This window comes from Myripristis murdjan, chromosome 24 (assembly GCF_902150065.1).
Source record: "Myripristis murdjan chromosome 24, fMyrMur1.1, whole genome shotgun sequence".
Lineage (NCBI taxonomy): Eukaryota > Metazoa > Chordata > Actinopteri > Holocentriformes > Holocentridae > Myripristis > Myripristis murdjan.
The window spans coordinates 11553479-11574078 of record NC_044003.1 but is presented as its reverse complement, the minus strand read 5'-3'; the positions used below and the strand labels follow the sequence as shown (position 1 = coordinate 11574078).

At 41.8% G+C, this 20600-nt stretch overlaps 1 protein-coding gene across 1 annotated transcript in view; it reads right to left on the bottom strand.

Moving 5' to 3' along the window:
• Positions 1-20600, bottom strand: part of otofa (otoferlin a) — a 91588-nt gene that overhangs the window by 1800 nt on the left and 69188 nt on the right. The window contains exons 17-44 of the mRNA XM_030047354.1: positions 20325-20511; positions 19552-19672; positions 18822-18922; positions 18240-18330; positions 17467-17583; positions 16229-16381; positions 15111-15303; positions 14394-14518; positions 13860-13994; positions 12856-13017; positions 11734-11853; positions 11499-11660; positions 10537-10699; positions 9479-9657; positions 9176-9205; positions 8921-9061; positions 8677-8752; positions 6844-6989; positions 6621-6755; positions 5845-5982; positions 5627-5754; positions 5075-5245; positions 4288-4448; positions 3633-3775; positions 3463-3551; positions 3075-3173; positions 852-1093; positions 178-356 (exon numbers count right to left, since the gene is read on the bottom strand). Coding sequence (XP_029903214.1) covers positions 178-356; positions 852-1093; positions 3075-3173; positions 3463-3551; positions 3633-3775; positions 4288-4448; positions 5075-5245; positions 5627-5754; positions 5845-5982; positions 6621-6755; positions 6844-6989; positions 8677-8752; positions 8921-9061; positions 9176-9205; positions 9479-9657; positions 10537-10699; positions 11499-11660; positions 11734-11853; positions 12856-13017; positions 13860-13994; positions 14394-14518; positions 15111-15303; positions 16229-16381; positions 17467-17583; positions 18240-18330; positions 18822-18922; positions 19552-19672; positions 20325-20511 — 3887 coding nt within the window. The remainder of the gene's footprint in view (positions 1-177; positions 357-851; positions 1094-3074; positions 3174-3462; positions 3552-3632; positions 3776-4287; positions 4449-5074; positions 5246-5626; positions 5755-5844; positions 5983-6620; positions 6756-6843; positions 6990-8676; positions 8753-8920; positions 9062-9175; positions 9206-9478; positions 9658-10536; positions 10700-11498; positions 11661-11733; positions 11854-12855; positions 13018-13859; positions 13995-14393; positions 14519-15110; positions 15304-16228; positions 16382-17466; positions 17584-18239; positions 18331-18821; positions 18923-19551; positions 19673-20324; positions 20512-20600) is intronic.

Below are 20600 nucleotides of genomic sequence, written 5' to 3'. Positions count from 1 at the left end.
CATCTACACCTATTATATTCACACAGGAGTTTGAATTGTAGTTAGAAAATATTTCCATCAAAAAACTCTTTCTGAATTGTTCTTGACCTCCCTTTTATGTGCTGTTTGCTTTTATGTTTTTGCTTTACTTACAATTTAGTTTTTACTGTTGATTTCATCTTTATATTCACATCTTACCGTGAGCTCCATCTCATCATTCTCGTCGCGGGCTACAAACGGCCACCAGCCCTTGACTCTCTTTTGTTTGAAGATGGAAATGGTGGGCAGCTCCTGCTCATTTCGGATCATGTCGATTGAGCACTGCTTGGCTGTCTTGGCGCCACGAGGGAACCGGTTTAGGTCAAGCTCGATCGCTCCTGAGAGTGGTGAGGACAGTGATGAGTGTCGGATAGCATTTGTGGTCCTTTGATTTCACCAGCAGAAACACGCACTGCGGCACTTTGCTAAATCAAGGACAGATGCTGTTTGTGTTGTTTGCACATGAAAATACCTGAAAATCTCTGTTAAATCAAACTCTAAGGGCAGTGATACTCAGTCCATGGTTTTGGTGGCCGTGTACATGTTTAGCGCTCCAATCAGCAACAAAGAGAGACTAATTGTCCAAAAAACAATCTCAACAATTTGTTCCTAGGTCATCAAGACTATGTTCAGTATACTTTTATGTTTTTGGATTTTTTTTTTTTTGTCAGTGGTATGAAAAGATACCATGACTAGTAGCACAGGCACGTTAAAAACAGTGTCCTATGTGATCATGGCCTTCAGTGTTACCTTAAGATGTTGTGTATTCTGTGTGTATCTTTAGCCCAACAAGTTCGAGAGGATATGAAGCTACCGCTGCCATCAGTGCTTACCCAGGAAGTCGTCAGCAGAGAAGTGATCAGCATCCCACACCTGCAGAGTGAGTCGAGCTGGAATTTTGTACTCGGTCTCGTCCCAGGAGAACATGGACTCCTTCTTGGAGATGACGATCTTCTCCTCGGCCATGAGGTAATCGAAGGGGAAGACAAAACGCCAGTTGAAGTTGCCCTCACCAGTCAGGGAGTGATAGTGGACGTCTGTATCTTGCTTGTCCTCCTGCTGCCCTTTCAACCACCTGGGGGAAGGTCACAGAGGGTTAAGGTAAAGCCACATAGACGGGTTGATGTTAGGAGCCATGATGTGCTGAGATGAGTGGATAGATTGTGTTGTTTGTCATTCATGCACCTGGAAGGTATAATATATTGGAAACTACGATTAGCTGTCAGCTATTGTGTATTAGTTCAGTTACAGCTGTTTGCAGTGTGAGCAAAGTACATGTTAAAAATACTTATCTATGTAACAAAAAAGTGCCAATATTTCAAAATCAAAACACATAATGTGACTCCCCAATAACAAATCACATCTGATTTGGTGTTGGAGGCTCACATTATTTTCAAATGCCATGCACACACAAAGCTTGCAGAGATGTCATTTAACAAATTTATTTCTTTTGAGATGTCTTGCACAGTTGTTGTACTAAAAAAATAATTCCTTAGCAGCAGAATAAAGATAGGGTGGAGCTGGTGAGCAGAAGATGAAAGCAGATGAGGTTAGTCTGCGCTGGCTGGAGCTCTTTCATTAACAGTTGAGTGAGTCTGTCTTTCTTTTGTCAGGAGGAGTGAGAGGGAAAGCTGCATTCTCAGTTCTCAAAACGTAACACTGAAATGAAGGATAATCGGCGTAAAATACCTTGATGAATATTGAGCCTGTGCAAACTGCTCTGTGCTATGATTTGCTAACTGAGATGCACTGGTTAAGTTTAGGGTTGGGATTAAGGCCATAGTGAGAAAGCATCGGGAAGCTCTGCCTAGGCTACTGAGGATACGATGTTGCTATAACATCATGCCTGAGTTCATGTGACCTAACAGCTGACATCATCACTGCTGTATCACAACTCTGGATCCATCTGAAACAACCCCTATCGCCTACCTTCATTATGAATTTGATAGATCTGGGTCAGCCGTGTGTATCTATATATATATATATATCTATGGAGTCTAAATGTGTCACTTTAGTCACTTCTTCATCTTCCAAGTGTCTAGGGTGTGAGGGGTTGTTTGATGATGGCACCCTGGTTGTTACAGCAAGGTGACACTGAGTTGGTGGTCTTAGCTGAGGGTAAGGTAGGTGTGGTTAAGAGAACCAGGAGTGAGGAACCTCAGCAAAACACGAACAAAAAATATCTCAGTCAATCACAATCAATAACCGTCTAAATGGGGATAAAAAATCCAAAGCAATATTTTTTGCTAAAAGGCTGCAAAAAGGACAACGCTGTCAAAAAACACTGGAGCTCTGTGGGACTGGCATGCGCATTCTTTGCTTATATACTCATGCAAAACACTGGTTTATACCAGCATTTTCAAAGAAAAGTCCACTAGCAATGGCAATACAGGACCAAACCACAACGTTGAGGCAAAATGCATGGCAAAATAAGTGCTCCACATTAAAGACTCATCCTAAATTCATGATATGAGAGCGGTTTGGATGCCAGTTGATTGTTTTGGGGCCAATAATCAAATAATATAATCAAATGTGGTATGGTCCTGACTGTCCGCATGTTTTGGTTGGTAAAAGGTTGCTGCGTGCTGATAGGAGGGTTAGAAACAAGGGAGCTTGCGTGCTGGTTGGATTGTTGGGGAAGGGTGTGGTAGGGGAGTAAGGGGATGGCATAGAGGTTTGGATGAGGTAAGGGAAATATTTGTACGAGCCATGCGATGGAATCGTGTGTTTACCCCCTGACATAGATGTCAGACATCTTCTCTCCTGTCATGAAAGCATCGTCCTCTAGAATTACGTCATCAGTGTTCCAAATAATAACACGAAGCTCAAAGCTAGACAACAGCAGAGCATCGACCAGAGAGGAGAGAGAGAGGACGACAGACAGGAGACACACCACAAACAAAAAGACAGAGGAAACAACACACAAACACGCACACAGAAAAAATGGGAACAAAACAAAACAAAAAAAATAATGATTAACGCCAAAAAAAACACGCAGCACGCAACTTCTCACACCCACGGGATGAGGCTTTGTCGCCACATCCCTCTGTACCTACCCCCTGACAAATATGTCACTGGACTTTTCCCCAGTGAAGTAATCATCGTCCTCCAGTATTACTTCGTCTGTATTCCAAATAATCACCCTGAGCTCATATCTGGTAAGGGGGGGAGGAAGGAACACACACACATACATAGTTGGACTTATATTTGATTATTAAATAGAGAGCTAACTAGAAAGAGACTCACCATTATTTAACCTGGGGAAAAAAAACTACAAGTTCTGTTGGCAGAGCTCATTCACTCTTTGTACACTTCATACGTAAATTAACAACAATCTATCGCATTACAGTTGAGGTGATGTTACATTTGCCTCATGACTAGGAATCCTCATATTTATTTTGAGAAGTTTCATCATCTGTCCTTACAGCTCGAGCCGGGGCCTACCTCTTTGGTTTCCGTGGTGATATGTCGATGGCAGGTCCAGGAGCAGGCATGTCCATAGGAAACATATCCACCCACATCTCAATGCGGCCCTGAGGGGACACAGAGAAAATGATGCAGTATGCCCATCGCTTCCACACGCGTCTATCAGCTCCTAACAAATTGTCTCCTACCTGTTCGATGCCAGGTTTGTCAGGGTTGAGCAGCGGCCTGGTCTCCACATGTTCAGGGATGAGCCTGCAGCCCGCTCTGGGGATCTCTTCCCAGTGCTTCAACACCGTCAGAGCCAAATGCTCCTCTGTCTGCTTCCTCAGACCTACGAGATGCATACAAAGGAAAAGAAAGAGGATAGAGAATTTAACAAAACATCAAACAGTTGTATCAGAACATCCCTTAGGTGAACAATTTAAACAAATCATTATTGCATAAATTTGGATACGCTAGTATTAATTAATATCAATGAGTAACACCACTGCCAAGAAGGCTAGATGCACCCGCTGACCTTTCATGTTGCATTTTACAAAGTGTGCTGCTGGGCTGGAGGTGTTAGGAAATCTGTTTGGTTATTTCATGGCATAAAGGGAGATTGTTTTATGGCACAAAGCAGGATAAGGCAGCTCTACAGCTTGTAAAATGTCTCACAATGGCACATGATAGTAGAAGTATGTTTATCATCTTCAGAAAAGAGGAAGAGAAAACTCGGACTGAAGAAGCAGACATTATTTTTGCAACAAGAGGCAATGGGGATTATGGGAACTATTTAAAATGCTACATGCATGCAGCACTGTAAGGTTTACACATGCATTTTAGAGAAAGACACAGCCTCACCATTTTCATCTTCAATCTCTGTAGCTCCCAGGAAGATGCGGTTTGCCACCTTGACTTTGCCTCCCGGCCCGTAATGAGGTCCGTCTACCTTCCCTTCCTTACACAGCTTAGCCAGGATCTGGCCGGGCTTCATGGGGTCACGCCACACGTTGTATCCATGGCTAAAATCAGAAGAAAACAAAACAAAAAAAAAAACAAACAAAAAAAAACAAAAAAAAAATTGAGCCTTGGAGATATTTCACGGCTCCCACTCTTTCAAGGAAATCATTTTCCAGGATTCAATATTCAACAACTTATATGCATGTTAGCTGTCGTCAAAAACCGTCACTTTAGAAAGTTTCAGAATAAACAAAGTGGCCAAAGAGTTCAAAATTGTGTGAAATTGATGTCAAGTTACATTTTCAAGTTTTGTCAGCACATTATGCATTGCTGTTTGTGTGTAAAAAAATAACACATTAACGACACACTACCAACGTGCAAATGTTGATAACCTCCTAATATTTATAAAGCTCTTAAAATATTTAGTATATGTTTAGAAATTAAATTAAATTTACAGTGCCAACCTCAAGATCATGACAAAACTATGAAACTATGGCATAAAAGATCAAATGCAAAATAAATAAAATACAATGCTGCAAATCGGTGTCATAAAAATGTATACTGGGTATAAGTATAATACCTAACACAAATTAACAAAACACCTTAAGATGTGTTTTTTTGTTCTTTATATGCTCTGTTGTAAACTAAAATTCAAAAACAGCATTAAATTAAAGACATGAATGCTCACACAGAGTAGTTGGACGCGATGCCACAGGTGGCTCTGTGCTTGCTGTAGAAGCGGTTCTCCAGGTCGATCTTCGTCTCTCCGATCAGGTCGTCGGTGCCGACCAGGTCCCAGTCGTACACCGACACCGTCAGCATGGACTCCATGGGGAACGTAGCCTCGATGTCAAACGACCTTAGCAAAGAGAGGCGCAAGATAGAGAGACAAAGGCAAGAGGAGTCAGAGGAATGTGTGAGCAAGGAAGCAGATTTAGATGCATCAAAGATGTTTCTTTGTTGAAAATGTCAGCGTAATGCATTTTGATTCACTCCTTCAAGGTTTGAATAGTCTGACCCTCCTGTCTGACTCGGTTAAAGTTTTATGGTGGAGATGAAATGGACCAGTGGGTTATTCAAACACCATCTGCCAGCTACTTTTGAAATTCGGTCGGTTGAGGAAACACAAATCTTCTCTGGATTCTCCCCAGGTTTCTTCTGTGACTGCAGCTTCAGCCAGACTTTTCCCCTGCAAAGTCAAACAAAATGAAGAGAAAGGTCCGGATTTCTTTAAACTTACTTGCCAAAGACGGGATTGAGCTGTTTGGAGATGTAGTTCTCTTTGTCTTTGACCTCTGACTTGCCCAGTTTGATGACAACGTAAGGGTCAGCCTTCCCGTTGATATCAGCCGGGTGGAGATCTGTCGCCTGGGAGGAGAATCAAACGGAGACCTTATTAATTATGAGGTGCTTTACAGTTTTATGATTAATGGTATAGGGTTGAACGGTAAGACTCACCCTGACCACATAGACACGGACGAGGACGTTGATTGGGTCGTTGTGTGGAATGCTCTGGAACATGCCCATATTAGGATCAAAGCCCGCCTCCTTGGTGAACTCCTCCGACAGCGGGAGCTTGTACATGCACAGGGATCCCTGGGTCACAGATAAAAAAACATAAGAGATTACAGTAATGACAACACTTGCCTGGATCCAGACTTTTAATATTTCCCATCACTGGGTAAACCAGCAAATACAGGGGTAAAAGTAGTCATATTTAAAATGACTAACTCATAAAACTGGATTGTGGCTACTGGTGCAAAAATAGTTTAAGTGATTGTCTTTTTTGACGTCTTTCAAGTGTTTTTATTGGTTTACAGCTTTCAGTTTGTGGATGATTACTGCTATGTGCTTTGTTTTTTGACTGGCACCAAGACTCAATTAGGACCTCCACTTTTTTTTTAACTTAAAATTTTCTGCTAAATGTTCTGCTCTGTACAGATAAGTCATAAGTGCATGATGGCCCCTTAACTGTGGAAACACTGCCTCAGGAGATCAGGCTAGCCAATTAGATGTCATCATTTGAATCAAAGCACTTCTTTTAGGTCTGTTTTGAGCTGAATTATTTAGCCTGCTGCTCTTCAAACTGTTTTTTCTTTTAGTCTAGGTGTGAATGATGATTTGCTCTTCCTTTGTATCACATAGCTATTCTACATATAGATTTTTGAAATTGATCATTATTATTTTCTTTTTGTTTATGGTTGGTTATTCTTTTTCTTATTATGAGTTCCCACCTTGAATCTGCCAACAATTCTGTCATCATCCAAGGCGGTTTCATCGTCATCCCCAGCTTTCCCTCTGTACAGGTTGAAGGTGTGGAGCCAGTCCTCAAAGTTACCGTACTCACTCTCCAGCTCCTTGTTGTACACCTGAATTGGGCAAAGACACATACATGTGCTTATACATGTGTGTGTGCTTGTGAATTTGTGTGCATGTGTGCATGAATAGTGTACTGACCATCAGCTCGTCCACTTTTGGTTTAACTGGTCGCTTCTCAGACCCGTCTCCGGTCTGACCTTTCTTCTTGTCCTTGGAGCTCTTCTTGTCCTTGCTCTTTTCCTTGGTCTTGGTGCCTTTCACAGGAAGGTCATCAGGTTTGATATCTGATTGGAGGGGGTGAGTGGAGGTGGAGTCATGGAGGGAGGGGGGGCAGGGTTGGACACAGCACTCCACATGTCAATCAACATGAAAGCTGACAGGTCAGGTTACGAAGGGAATTGGTTTCCCTGACATCGTATAAGAAATGTATTGCACCAAATATTCTTTACACATATCTGCACAGGCACTTCATTACCGTAAAATAGTTAAATTCACTGTAGAATTTAAAGGTGAAAGATAACAAAAATGTTGGAAAATTATTAGTAGAAACATGTAATTCTCACAGTGTTACATGAAGCACTTCAATCTTAACATCTACATCCATCAATAAATCATTTCAACATTAATTTTGTGACATTTGTCGTTACTGTAAATAAACAAGACCATTTCTGAGAACACTGGCAGCCTCTACTGGCCTCTACAATGTATATTACTTGGTGTGTGGGTCAGAATTTGCTCAAAATTTTTTACAGCACAAAACAGGGTGAAGACTGCAGTGCAATTTCAAGCAGCAGCATCCTCTTTGCAGCTGGAGGCAATGAAACTTCATGGGAAATATTAACCCACAACTATACACAATAACCCAGGCATCAGATAGAGGTTGTCTCAGTCATGGTCTTATATTTTTTAGGTTAGTCCCACAAAGTGTCACAATTGATTTGACAATGATATATTGATGTTTAAAAATGCAGAATTTAGCACTTTTAATGCAAATTTATGTTACATGGAGTCTGTTAGTAGGTCATTTACTTTCTTAAAGGATTGAAAGGGGATATAAGCATCTATTGTAATAGCAGGCATTAGGTGCAGGTTCATTCAGTGGTATTACATCAGCCAACTTTCATGTTTGGTGCAGAGCTGGGAGGTCATGCTGATGTTAGGAGGTGATGATGGATGTGATGATATGACCAATTCTACCCTAAATTGGGATGAGGGGTGGGATTATGGGAATGGGGATTTAGGAATAAGGAGAGATAGAGCAGGACGCACACACAATGCCTTTGCATGCTTTGTGCTGGACCTCAGGCTCTGTGCTGCAGCTCATGTGGACACAAGCTGTGTCCACAATATCATTCCCAAATGGCACTGATTTAAACAGCAGCGACAGCATAGCACCCTAACACCCTTCTGTGCTGCCATCTTAACTTTTTTTGTGTGTCCCTACCCATAGAGTTGTGAAGAGGGTGGGGTTATACTGGGCAGCCAGGGATCCGGAAGTAAAAATCCCATTCATTTTCTCAAATGCTATGTTGCGTGACTGTCCGCCTGAACATTTACAACACTTGGATGGCCATAAATCTCTCCTGCTTGAATCATCCAAACAAAACAGCAATTGCGCCCAAATAATTTAGGTTCACTAATGGTACAATGGCACAAGAAATTGTACATAATTGTGCATTCCTTAATATTGCTATTATCATTAAAAGTTGGGGAATGCAACAGGGAAAATACTTCCAGAATGTGCACTTCACAACTCTCATACACCTCTGTTTTCTTTCATTCATGCAGCTGATGACATACAATTACATACTCTTCAATCGTGAGAGCTAAAATAGTCTGGGTCGTGTCTAATCTTGCAGACTGACAACTTGAAAATCCAATTTCGTTGCAGTTTCCCTTTCAGAGCAATCAAAGCAACAGGCGTCCAGACACGCTGGCAGGCGCCTCTACTCATTTGCTGGTGCTCAGTACCTGCTCCCTCTGCCGCTATCTCCAGATCTTCTCTTTCATCCGCCTCTGCTTGGGCCGCCTCCTGGGCTTTCAGGGTCTAGAAAACCCAACGATTGAATTTTGTCAGCCTGCGAGGAGTACTTTCACACTCAACTACAGATCACAGAATAGTAAGACTGCGGTCACTTCCACAAAAAGTATACAGGTAAAGAAGTATCAAGGGTGCATAAATGTGAATAGCACAGAATAGAACAGAATGACACACCTCCATCAGTGTCTCGATTGAGGCAAAATATTTGGACCACCAGTCCAGCATGCTCTCATCTGTCTCCTCCTCTTCCTCAACCTCTCCCTTCTTTTTCTTCTTCTTCTTCTTCGTTTTGTCTTTGTCATTCTCTTCCTCATTCTGTTAGAACAACACAACGATTTTCAGTTTTATTTGTTTCACATTCAGTTCATAATGAGGCGCCAGTATATACAATACACAGATTCATTGCCATATTTCTATAGAAACACTTACCATGTCAACTTTTACAACCGCATCAGATGTCTATGGGTGAGGGGAGGGGGGTTACATGAAACAACACAAGGATTAATATCCACAATGGATGATACACATATTAGCGGCACAAATACACAGGTTAAGGAAATACATAAGGTTAGAGGGATTGGAGGTTGGAGTAAAGGTTAGAAGGTTTAGGTAAAGCAGCTCTCATCTATGCCAACGATTTCCTTTATACACACACCATGCACTATAGAAATTAACAGGCAATGCTGTACTGTGCATGAACACAGTGCTACACAAAGTCAGACAAAGGCTTACAGCTTCTAACTTGACCACCGTGTCCATCTTTCGAACCGAAGGCTCAGCGTCCATGTTGACGATGATGTCACCTGCGGGGCGAGAGAGGGTGCGAGACGGGGTGCGGGAGTAAAGGCTGGGTGAGGAGCGAGACTGGGCGCCCCCATTGGTGAGGACCATGTAGCCATTCATTAGCTTAGCTGGAGTGCGGCCGAAGGGCAAAGTTACCAGGCAGTGGCAAGGCAGCGAGTACCAGAGGCAGGAGAGGATAGGATGTCCAAACACGTGCAAGGAGTGAGAGAAAGAGGATGAGAGGAAGTTGGGGAAAAGAACAGGAAGAGAGAGAGAAAAGGTGAAGAGGATGAAGTGAAAAGGGACAAGAGACAGAGGAAGGGGAAAGGAAGAAATGATGGTAAGAGCACAAAGCAAGCACAGAAATCAGCAAAGTCAGTAGGTAATGGAGATGTGTACTGTAGGGACCAGACCTGGGTCAAATACTATCAGAAACCCAAAATATTTGTATACAATTCTTAGATATTGTTTTAAAGGATCAATATGTCATTGTAAGACCATAGAAACTGTCCATACATGATGCACTATAAACAAAAGTACTAGGCTCGCTACTTTTAGCTTTTATGACCACCTCTAAACTTCCTTGAGTAATGGTGCTACTTTCCCATGATTGTCCAAACTCTCTACAGTAGAAGTCATTGCATTCCCGTAGGGGGCAAACCCTGCCCAGCTGGCACGTCAAACAGTTTAAAACAAACACTAAGAATTATTTGCAAATATTATTTTGCCCATGTCTAGTAGGGACCAACAGGTCTGAAGTAGAACAAGAGGAAACCAAGAAATGTAAAGAATGAACAAATAGTTGGCCTCATATTCATATGATAGTGGCTACATACAAATATCTGCACACTGTCGACTATAACAGTATAAAATAACATGATGAAATGTGGTAATCAAATACAAAGCTTTCTTATTGGTGAGACAAGCTATAGTTAACGGTAAATAATACCAATAGAAAACATATTTATGATCTCCAATCACAGTTTCCTTCAACTGAACGTTAGTACCTGCAGTGGCCCAGTTATTGGAGGCCTTGTTCGGGGGGCTGTAGATGAAACGCCTCAGGCTGGTAACAGCATGGGAGCCCACCAGGATGTAGCGGCCGAATGCCCTGCAGTCTACCACTCGGATGTTGAGCGGAGGGTGAAGGAGCTCATTTTCTGGAAGATCCTGAGGCCAGAGGGCAGACGAGAAGTAAGTTAAATCCACAGTGAAGTCAGTTTCGTGCCTCTTGCTGCTCTTAAAAGATTCATGTCCTAAGCTACCATGTCTACCTTGTTGTAAGAACTCAAAGTTTGATTTGATAACTAGCCTTCCAACCAAACCACATTCAAATGCAAAATACTTTAAAGAACTTATTTTTACCCTAAACCATGGTATATTTGATGACAAAATAACAAAAACTGAATAAAATGGGTTCTCTTAAGTTTTTCAAATAGTTTGCATTATTCAACTTTAGATTGAGGCTGCACGATATGGACAAAATTTCATACTTATATTTATACCAAATATCTCGATAGTGATACGATATATGATATAACTATGGGCTCACACTTATTTGAAATTTAATAATGCAACAGTGAAAATTCACGTCACTGTCTTAGGCTAACTCTAACCTTAAATTTGACATCGTCCATATCATTGCCTTTTGAGATATCAGTATCTTGCATGTTCATATAAAGATAATGATAGGATAACGATAGATTGTTCAGACCTTCTTCAGATAGTAAAGGAAATCCTCTAAAGTCTGGATGTTTGTTACAAGCAGCTGGATGTAAAGTCTATGAAGGACTTCAGGACGCCTCTGGTGGTATAGCTGCTGCTCTTGCTTGTTCAGCGTACGGAAGATTGCTTTCCCATCACACTTAATTATTAGCACAGTTAAATCTAACGGCCCTGTGAGTGCTGAAAATGTAAAAAAAAACAAAAAAACAAACAAAAAAAAAAAACAATTTCTGGTTGCACTTACCACCTCAAACCATTTGACCAGAGTGCTGAAGTTGGGGTTTTTCTTGTAGTTCTGGATGAGGGCAGATTGCACCCCTCTGCCTGCACACTCGATGTCCACGCGGGGCCGATCCACTTGGGCCAGGTTAATCCTCTTCAGGTCCCTCAGGCCCCAGAACAGGACCTAAACCACAGAAAACCAGAATTGGTATTGTATAACCTGATTCCCTAATCCAGATGACTGGTATGAATCTCACCTCTATACGGTAGCGACTCAGGACAGGCCGGATGCCTAAAGGCACGGGGAGGATGGGTCCACGCTCTGAGTCTGTCGGTCCTTCGATGGGAGGAAGGTCGGCCCTCCCTGCTTGACCAATCTGACATGGGAAGAGAAAAGGGGAAGTAAATATTTCAAAATAAAGCACAGGCAGCGTGACCTTGGTTGAAACACTGGTCATAATAAAAACACATTTGTGTATTGTGATATGAGCACCGTACCAAATTTGTTTTCCTACTGTCCTAATATTTCAATTCTTTCTTTCTTTGGTTAGTGTGATAACCTTAAAGAATAGCTACTGCGAAAAGTGCAAAGAAAGCAGAGGTTAATGACTGAAAGAACACTCATAGAAAAACAGAAAAAAGGCATTTATTGCGATACAAACACACCAAAGAGTGGCAGTAGAGTTAGACTGACTGCAGAGAAGAGTGGCATGGAGAGAGAGAGTGAAAAGAGCACCTTAATCTGAGGAACAGCAAAGCTATGGACGGCAATCAGAGCCCGCCTCATCTCCTCCTCATCAAAAGGCATCTGTAGGGATGGGGGAGGAGTAGGAAGGGAATTGGGTATTTCAAGGGAGCAGAAAGGAGTATGCGAGGAGGGAGGAGGCAGAGAATATAGAAAAGAGAGGTAATGGCAAGGGAAGACGCGAATTTTTCCAGGAGACAAGAGTAATTGGGTAGTCACATAATAAATTCCAGTTTAAAGAAGTGTGTGATGGTGAGGCGAGCAGGCAGGGTACAGGAAAAGAGATGGGGCAGCAGATTTTGATAAAAACAGGCACAGAGCACAAGACAAGTTTCAAATGGGTGAGAAATATACACAGAAGGCAAGGCAGAGGAAGAGGAAGAGGAAGATCCTATTTTCCAGATTGTACTCTCTTCTCTTGCACATTCAACATCCCCACGGTTCCTTTAGGCTGTTTTTACCGCTGAAATGCAACCACTGAACAGTAAGTGCTGAACACTAATAACATGCCTACTCTCACTGAGCATTCCCTGGGGATTTTCTTGCCGCATGTGAATGTGCATCAGAGTGTGCATGTGTGTGTATGTGTGTGTGTCTCCATACACATGCATGCTTTTGCATACAATGCTCTTACCTGTAGCAGCTCAAAGGCAGCCAGCAGGTCTCCAGCGGTGGAGTTGCCTCTGTAGATCTGGTAGTACTCCAGCTGTGGCGGGAACCTCGGGGGGCCGTAGTGCTCGTCACACATCTTCGTGATGGGCTTTGCAAACGTCCGACCTATGAACTCTGCCTTGCCCTGAACACCACATCATGTGACCAGACAGTGTGGACAGTCAGGGAACAAGGGAAGGGAGTTAGACACGGGTTTGGGATAGGAGGTGCAGTTTCCACGGCGGCCACTTGATGTCAGTGTAAGTCCAAGTGCACATAGAGCACAGATGTGAGCTAGTACTAAGAAAAGTTTGTGAAATAGCAGAAACCCAGTCTTGCCAATAACCACCTTGACTGAGGATTTCGGTGTGAACCTACCACGTGGTAGTTATTTTGCAACTATTAGCATCAAATAGAGGTGCAGCCTGCGTGAAATTTGATGAGCATGCCACAGAAAACTTCTACCTTTGCATCACGGGTGATTATTGAAAAGCAGATTTACTGTATTGCAATCAATCAAAACTGCTTCAGCTACATCCAGTTGTAACACCAACTCCAATCGTGCTACTTTTACAACAACTACTATTACTGCTAATGCAAATCGAGAAGGGAAATGAAAGAGCACATGCAACAAAAGCAGCTGGGTGACACTAATAGTTTGCACTACCTGCTACTCAGCTATTACTACAACTAATTCAGCACAACTTCTAATAGTACTAATGCTTTCACACTCTACTTAGCCAGGACAGCATGAGTGGGGCCAGTGTTCATTTGATCAGGAACAAGGTGGGGAGACAGGGGCAGACATACAGTCAGAACACGGATGATGGACAAGCACAGATACTTTCAGTTTTGTCAGCACAAGTTAAATTCTTTGCAATTCTGTTCAGTAAGAGTAATTATCCATCCCTCGGTCAATCAAAGCATCTATCAGTCTAACAATTTGTCCACACGCCTGTAATTTTTTTTTCTAGAGTAGGCTCCTACCACAGTGTCCTGGTCATAGATTTCGACCACGATGATCGGCGGGTCGTCTCTCAGCTCGCTGGCCTCTCCAAACAGCTCCACATCGTCAAATACCAGCAGCTGGTCCCATGTGGGGCACAGGGTCTCACTCAGGACCTGCAGCAAACACAGCAGCAGCTCACTGCACTGGCTACATACGTTCACACATACACTATTAGGCTGAAAATATACATAAAAAAGTGATGAAGGATGTAGAAAATAGGCACGGAACGAAATTCACGTAGAAATAATATGAGGTAACCTCTTTAAAGTATTTCAATGAAAAAAAAAAAACTGCCATCACACAATAGAATCATTAAAACATTGACATGTTCTGGCTATTGGGCTTTTATTAGAGAGTCAAAAAAGTTTTTTTTTATATTTTGATACTTAAAAGAGGAGTTTCCTTGGTCTTCATTTAATCTTTTTTTCACTTTCTCTCTTTTTCATACATCACCTAATCCCCTCAAATACACACACACACACACACACACACACACATCTCAGTATTCTCACCTCAGTAACCTGGCTGTGTGTGGAGAAGAAGACCCGAGCGAAGGGATCTGACAGCCCACTGCTGTCTGCAGCAAAGAGACTGCGGGCCTGGTACATGTGTGCTCTCAGCTGGAATACCTGCTTCACTGTTGGTCACACACGAGTGCACACACACACACACACACACACACACACACCACTCAGTCACACCACTCTAATGATCTATTCGCTTCTTAAGTGAACTTGTATTAAATTTGTAAACCAGGCCCTCCGCCTGTGTGTTTGTTTTGCATGTAATCATATTTAGAGGTAATACCTCAGGAGGAAAACTAATGCAAAACTTCAAGGTGGATCAAGAAAAAAGATAATACAAAACTGGATGGTAACTCCAACAACAAAACTAATCCAAACAAATCATCAGCAAAACATCCAGGTCCTTATATAACTCCTGCATCAGAATGCACTTTGTAAAGCAATTCTGTACCAGAGGACAGAACGCTGAAATGCTTCCTACGCAGCAACCTTTCCAGCGTTATTAAGTGTTAATTTGTTGAGTGATAATTATTCCGAGTTGACAAGTGTTGATTGGAGAGCTGTTTGTCCACCACGGCTGCTCTGGGGTGGTTGTTAAAAACTAAAAGTGTTAATTGAAGTCGTGTGTGTGGATTTTTATAAACGCTGGCACAGTGATGATTTTTACACTCTCAGAATTAACTTATCTCTTTGTTGGGTACTTACTGTTGTAGACGAGGGTTAGGGGGGGCACAGACTGCAGACCAGGGCCAGATCTAGCAGCTTTGATTTCCTCAAAGCCGTTCGGCAGACCACTGAGGAAGTCCTTCCTTTGCTTGTTGAGGCCGAGCCACAGATACATCTCCAGCTTGGCCTGCACCGTCCAGCCTGCAGGACCAAAGCCCTTCTTACCTGGCAGCTGGGAACACAGAGATTACAGCAACCACAGACTGAACTCCATATAAACTGAATCCCATAACGTTTCAAAGTGAGAACTTCAGTGTTCGATAAAAAAAAAACAAACAAAAAAAAAACAACGCCTACACATACAAGATGATCAGCTATCTGAGGACATTTTGCGTGTAAAATGACAACATCTTTAGGGATTGAGCTGTGAATTTCTTTTACCAAAACCAAGTGTTTTAAAATCCCACCTTTCACACAGCACACTGCAAAAAAAATGCCAAGTCATTTAGTTTTGTGTTCAGTCTTAAAATCTTGTTTTTCTTATGAGGAGTTCAAATATTATTGGATATTTGGGGCAGAAAAGGGATGGGGGCATACAGTAGTCTGAATATTTGGGGAGCACAGGGGAAGGTCTTGTATTTTTTCCTTACTTTATATTCTATTTCATTTTCCACACTTTATTTCAACACTCACTCTGTATTTCAGTCTTTCCTATCAAAATTTTAGCACTTTACTGTTACTGGCACCTCCTCAACCAGGAAAGTGGTCCAATTAGGTGTCTTGCTTTGTAAATCATTTTCTCACTTGTCTGTGCGCTTGCACAACACTGACGCTGACTTAAAAATGAAACTTGGCTTTGGAGGAGAGAAAACTGTCAGCTTTCAGCAATTTCTCTTGAAACAAATTCATTAGCACTGGGAACTGGTGGGACTGACCCAGTGGCAGATTTTTTTCCCACTTGTTTCCAAGAAAAACAAATGAAAAAAAAAAAAACTTCTCTTTGTGACATTTACTGCCACTCCCTCCCACATTATTCAATAAACATTATGGCAGACAGACAGTGTCGCCACTCAGTCCAAGCCACAAACATCAATGTGAAGACCTGCGACTGAGGTTGAGCAGACTTGGGATGTGAAGAGGCCGTCTGGTCGCCTTACCCTGAGGAAGACAGCTTTGACTTTGCCACAGTCTTTGCCCATCTCCTCGTCCACTATGGAGTAGAGGATGTCTTTGGAGGGAATGCGGGCGTAGGCGATGCGTTTGCCGTTGCTCATCATCCAAATGAAGACATCTGGGATGCTGTGCTGCGGCTGGACAAAATGAATAAACATGAGTATAACTTATCTTGACTTTTATTATGTTACAAACAGAGTGCAGCTGGAGACTTGAGCCTCCCTCTTGTCAGCACCAATTATGTTCATGCATCTCCTTAGATAAACCTTGAGCATAAAGTAGGCATATAGACCAGAATATAGGCTGGTGTTCAACAACACTACAAATGTCAACAAATCTTTTACAGCCTAAATATATACTATATGGAAAACTTATGCTTAGCAGGCAGGCTACTCTAAAAAGTAATGTTTCAGAGAGAGAAACCTGTGTTTCATTCAATTAATCACGATGCCAACAAAGGCAATGATGAGGGGACACTGTTTCAACAGCAGTGTGTTTCTCACACTGCAAAAAATATCCATCTTACTGTGATAACTCACATAATACTGACTCTTGAAATTTTGTTTTTTAAGTGGATGAGATAATTCATCTTGTTTCCAATGCTAATCAATTTGATTCCAAGCTTTCTTGAATCAGGTGTCATTTTTTGTGATACTAGTGGAGTCTTCTGCTTTATTCTGCTTTATTTTAACATATTTACACTTTTGCAGTTCTGAGCAGTATTGCTGACACTCTTTCAAAAAATCTCCATTTACCCAAGTCATTTAGTCTCATATTTGGTGTTTAAATCTTGCCTTTTGTCAAACAAGTGATTAAAAAAATCTCTCAGTGAGATTGAGAGAGTCTTGGATCTAATGTTATTTTCTTAATACAAGTTGTCTGATTTCCTTATTCTGCCTTGTTTCATATTTTATAAGTATAAATATCCATGGTTATACTTGTTCCCAGTAAAATTCCTGAAACAAGTCAAACTGCATTGGAAACAAGTGGGATTATCTCATCCCACTGGTAGGTTTTTTCACTTGGTTTAAACAATGGACATTTTTTACAGTGCAGTTCTGACTTATTTATATGTTTGATAGGCAATAAAAGCTGTCAGTGCTCCAGGTTCTTCCCACATGTTTAATAACTAACTGCGGTGAACAGTGACATTTCATATGCACCCCTTCACCCTCCATAGAAACAAAGGTAAATATGAAGTTGCACGGATCTAAATCGGTACCTCGTCGGCGAGGAATCGCAGCCTCTGCAGGAAGTTGTTCACCAGCTTGAGTTTGTCTTTCACCGTGTTCTTCTTCACCTGCATCCGAATCTGCTTGGCCTGCTGGCCCATGCTGTCCTGCAGGAAGACAGTGAGCCAGGGTGAGGGTCAAACACACAGGGGCGCTGCACTGTGCATGCACACACACGTTTGCACGCACAGCCTACGTACATAAGCATGAACACACACACACACACACACACACACACACACACAGATTCATATTCACATTCAGTTCAACCAGTTCATGAGGTGCATTTTCTTCATTAACTGCTAAGACACTTCCAGGGTTTAATATGGCTATTTGCCTTGATGTCAGTTCCTTGTATTATTTAAATGATGTAACCATGTGAATCTTTTATTGTGTCCTCTTAGCTATATTTCGATGATTTTAGTTGTGTCCACTCTTATTTTAGGTCTGCAGCCCAACGCCATTGTAAATGAGAGTTTTCCCTCAATGTGTTTGCTGAGAATGTAAATTAATCAATAAAATCAAACAATCAGTCGTCAAAATTTGAGAATTAAATTTGCTTTGTTTTCAATAAGCTTTGACATCCGTTTTATAAAGAAATCACTGGCACTTACTGCTAACACTTACTAATTACTGACAGATGTTCACTTGCAATGTGCTGTCACTGGTAAGTGAATCGCAACTAAATTTATGTTGGTGGTTTGTCATTCTCTCTCTCTCTCTCTCTCTCTCTCTCTCTCTCTCTCTCTCCATACCACCGTACCATCTCTCTCATGCAGGACTTGAGCCTTTCTCGATCCAGTTTGGTTCGGCCTGCCTGGCTCACATCCTTGTTAGCCAGAGTCACAAAACGACTGGAGGTGACGAGAAACAAGAGAGCACAAAATAGAAAGCAGCTTAATAAATATCTATAAAAAAACACTCTGATGTAACACCAGTTAACTCAGCTGACTCTGCCACTGGTTAGTATAACAGTTTCACTGCATACTGTAACAGAAAACAAACAAAAAACAAAACAGTAGGGGCATCACCACCCGCTTCTATTACCATGGCTACTGTAATGACCGAGTTTTTCAGATCTCAGATGTTTCAGTTCAACAGAGAGCAGCTTTCTTATGTAGCTTGTGGGTGGAGGAGAAAGACCATCAATGGCAGAAAGCATTCAGTAAAGTCTTTCGTGATTATGCGCGCAATATTAAATATAAAAAGCTACAGTTTCTTGTAATTTTTTCTGAATTGAATTGTTGAATTGTTTTATTTTCTGCACCCAGATATCTTCCTATTCAGGATCCCTAATGTGAGGCCTAATGCCAGAGGGACGTAAGAGAGTAATAGAGCATCTTGCCTGCAGCCAGTGCTGAGTTCCTCCAGCACTCCCCTGAGTCTGCGCTCGGGAAAGGCCTTTTCTGTCTTAATGATCTCCTGAACATCATTCAGACCCTCTTCCTGTGCAGACACAACAAACAACCGCAGCTCAACACACAAAAATGTGGGGTATAATCTTGTTCCTGCTCATAAATTTACATCCATATCACCTATATTGCAGATCGTTGGTGAACCAAATACAAAAACACCTAGGCTACTTTATTTTTTCCATGCTGGCAAGACATTAGTCACATTCATTAATTTGCACTATGAAAATATCCATCTTAAAATCTTATTTGACCTCACATTCACTCATTCATTCAAATAATTTGTTTTTCTTAAATCAAGTGGGGGGGATCTGCCACTGGGATGAGGTAATCCCACCTGTTTCCGATACAGTTTCACTTACTTCAGGATTTGTTCTATTAACAAGTATAAATATGTGGAAACAAGGCAGATCAGCTCTCTCGTATCAAGAAAATGACATTTGATTCCAAAAAAGTCTGGAGAAAAGTTGACCATTAGTGTAAAAAAGCAGGATTAGCTCATCCCACCTGTAGATTCCTGAGTTTAACAACTTGTTGAGATGGATATTTAGAGAGTAAACTGAAGCTTAAATACAACATGTAACTATAGGCTTCACATTTTAGACAAAGCACTGAAGAAATTTCTAATAAGTAGTATGTGAATCTGAAACGAGGCGCACTGACCAGCTTGTCAGCGATCTTGTCCATCATGTTGGAGTTGTAGAGTCGTCTCCTCTGGTCCTGCCACCAGCTCTTGATGTAGATACACGGCTTCTTTTCAAAGTAGGGCAGATGGAAGTAGTTCCTGTCGAGAGCAAACAGAGATGAACCAAATGTTCGGCAGCACAGCCTGAATCCTGAGAAAATGTTCTGTTGTGGGCTGAAAACCGAATGTACACCAAACTTCTGCTATTCAGGCTTCAAGGCTTCAGACCTGTTTTCCTTTATTATTGCTACAAATCCTACACAATGTCTTTGATTCGAGAAGCTTGTGTAATTTTTAAACAACATTAACAGCATATTTAATGTCTCTGAATGTATTGTGTTTTGCCCCTAATCAATGATTTATAATGCAACTGCATGTGTTTTATTTAATGCATTAATTTTATTTTATGGCATTTCCATTGTTCACTTATTTGCATTTTATTACATTGCAAAAACAACAGTGTTAATGATGTACGCTCACCAGCAGTCCATCTAGGTTAACTTTGTGACTCTGATGAAAGCAAGTACAGATGAAATGTTGTGTCAAATAAATGCGGTGAAAAACAACAACCTTGTTTTGTACCTCTGCAGGTCTTCTACTATCTGCCATAATGATTAAAAAAAAAAAAAAAAAAAAAAACACTGTAGCAGCAGTATGAAAAGGGCTAGTCTAGGTTTATGTCACACTAAAACTAAACGAGGTAGAAACTGCTCCGTAATGAACCTGGCCTGTGTGACCTTTGACCCCTGACCTGTCGGTGATGACTGGCTTCATCAGCGGCGTGGAGGAAACCGAGACCAGGTCGCCGTCCTCGTCCGCCTCGTCCTCGCTGGAGTTCTGGATGAGCTCAGACTCTTCCTCCTCGCCCTCCCCGTCTTTCTTCTTCTTCTTCGCCGACGAAGGCTTGCTCACGCCGTCTATCTGGTTGCCATAGTTACCTGGCGGAGGGCAGAGCATCCCAGGTTGTCGAGGATGGTGCACGGTGAGAACGGTTATTGATTTCTGTATCTTCCCGCATTCCACAATG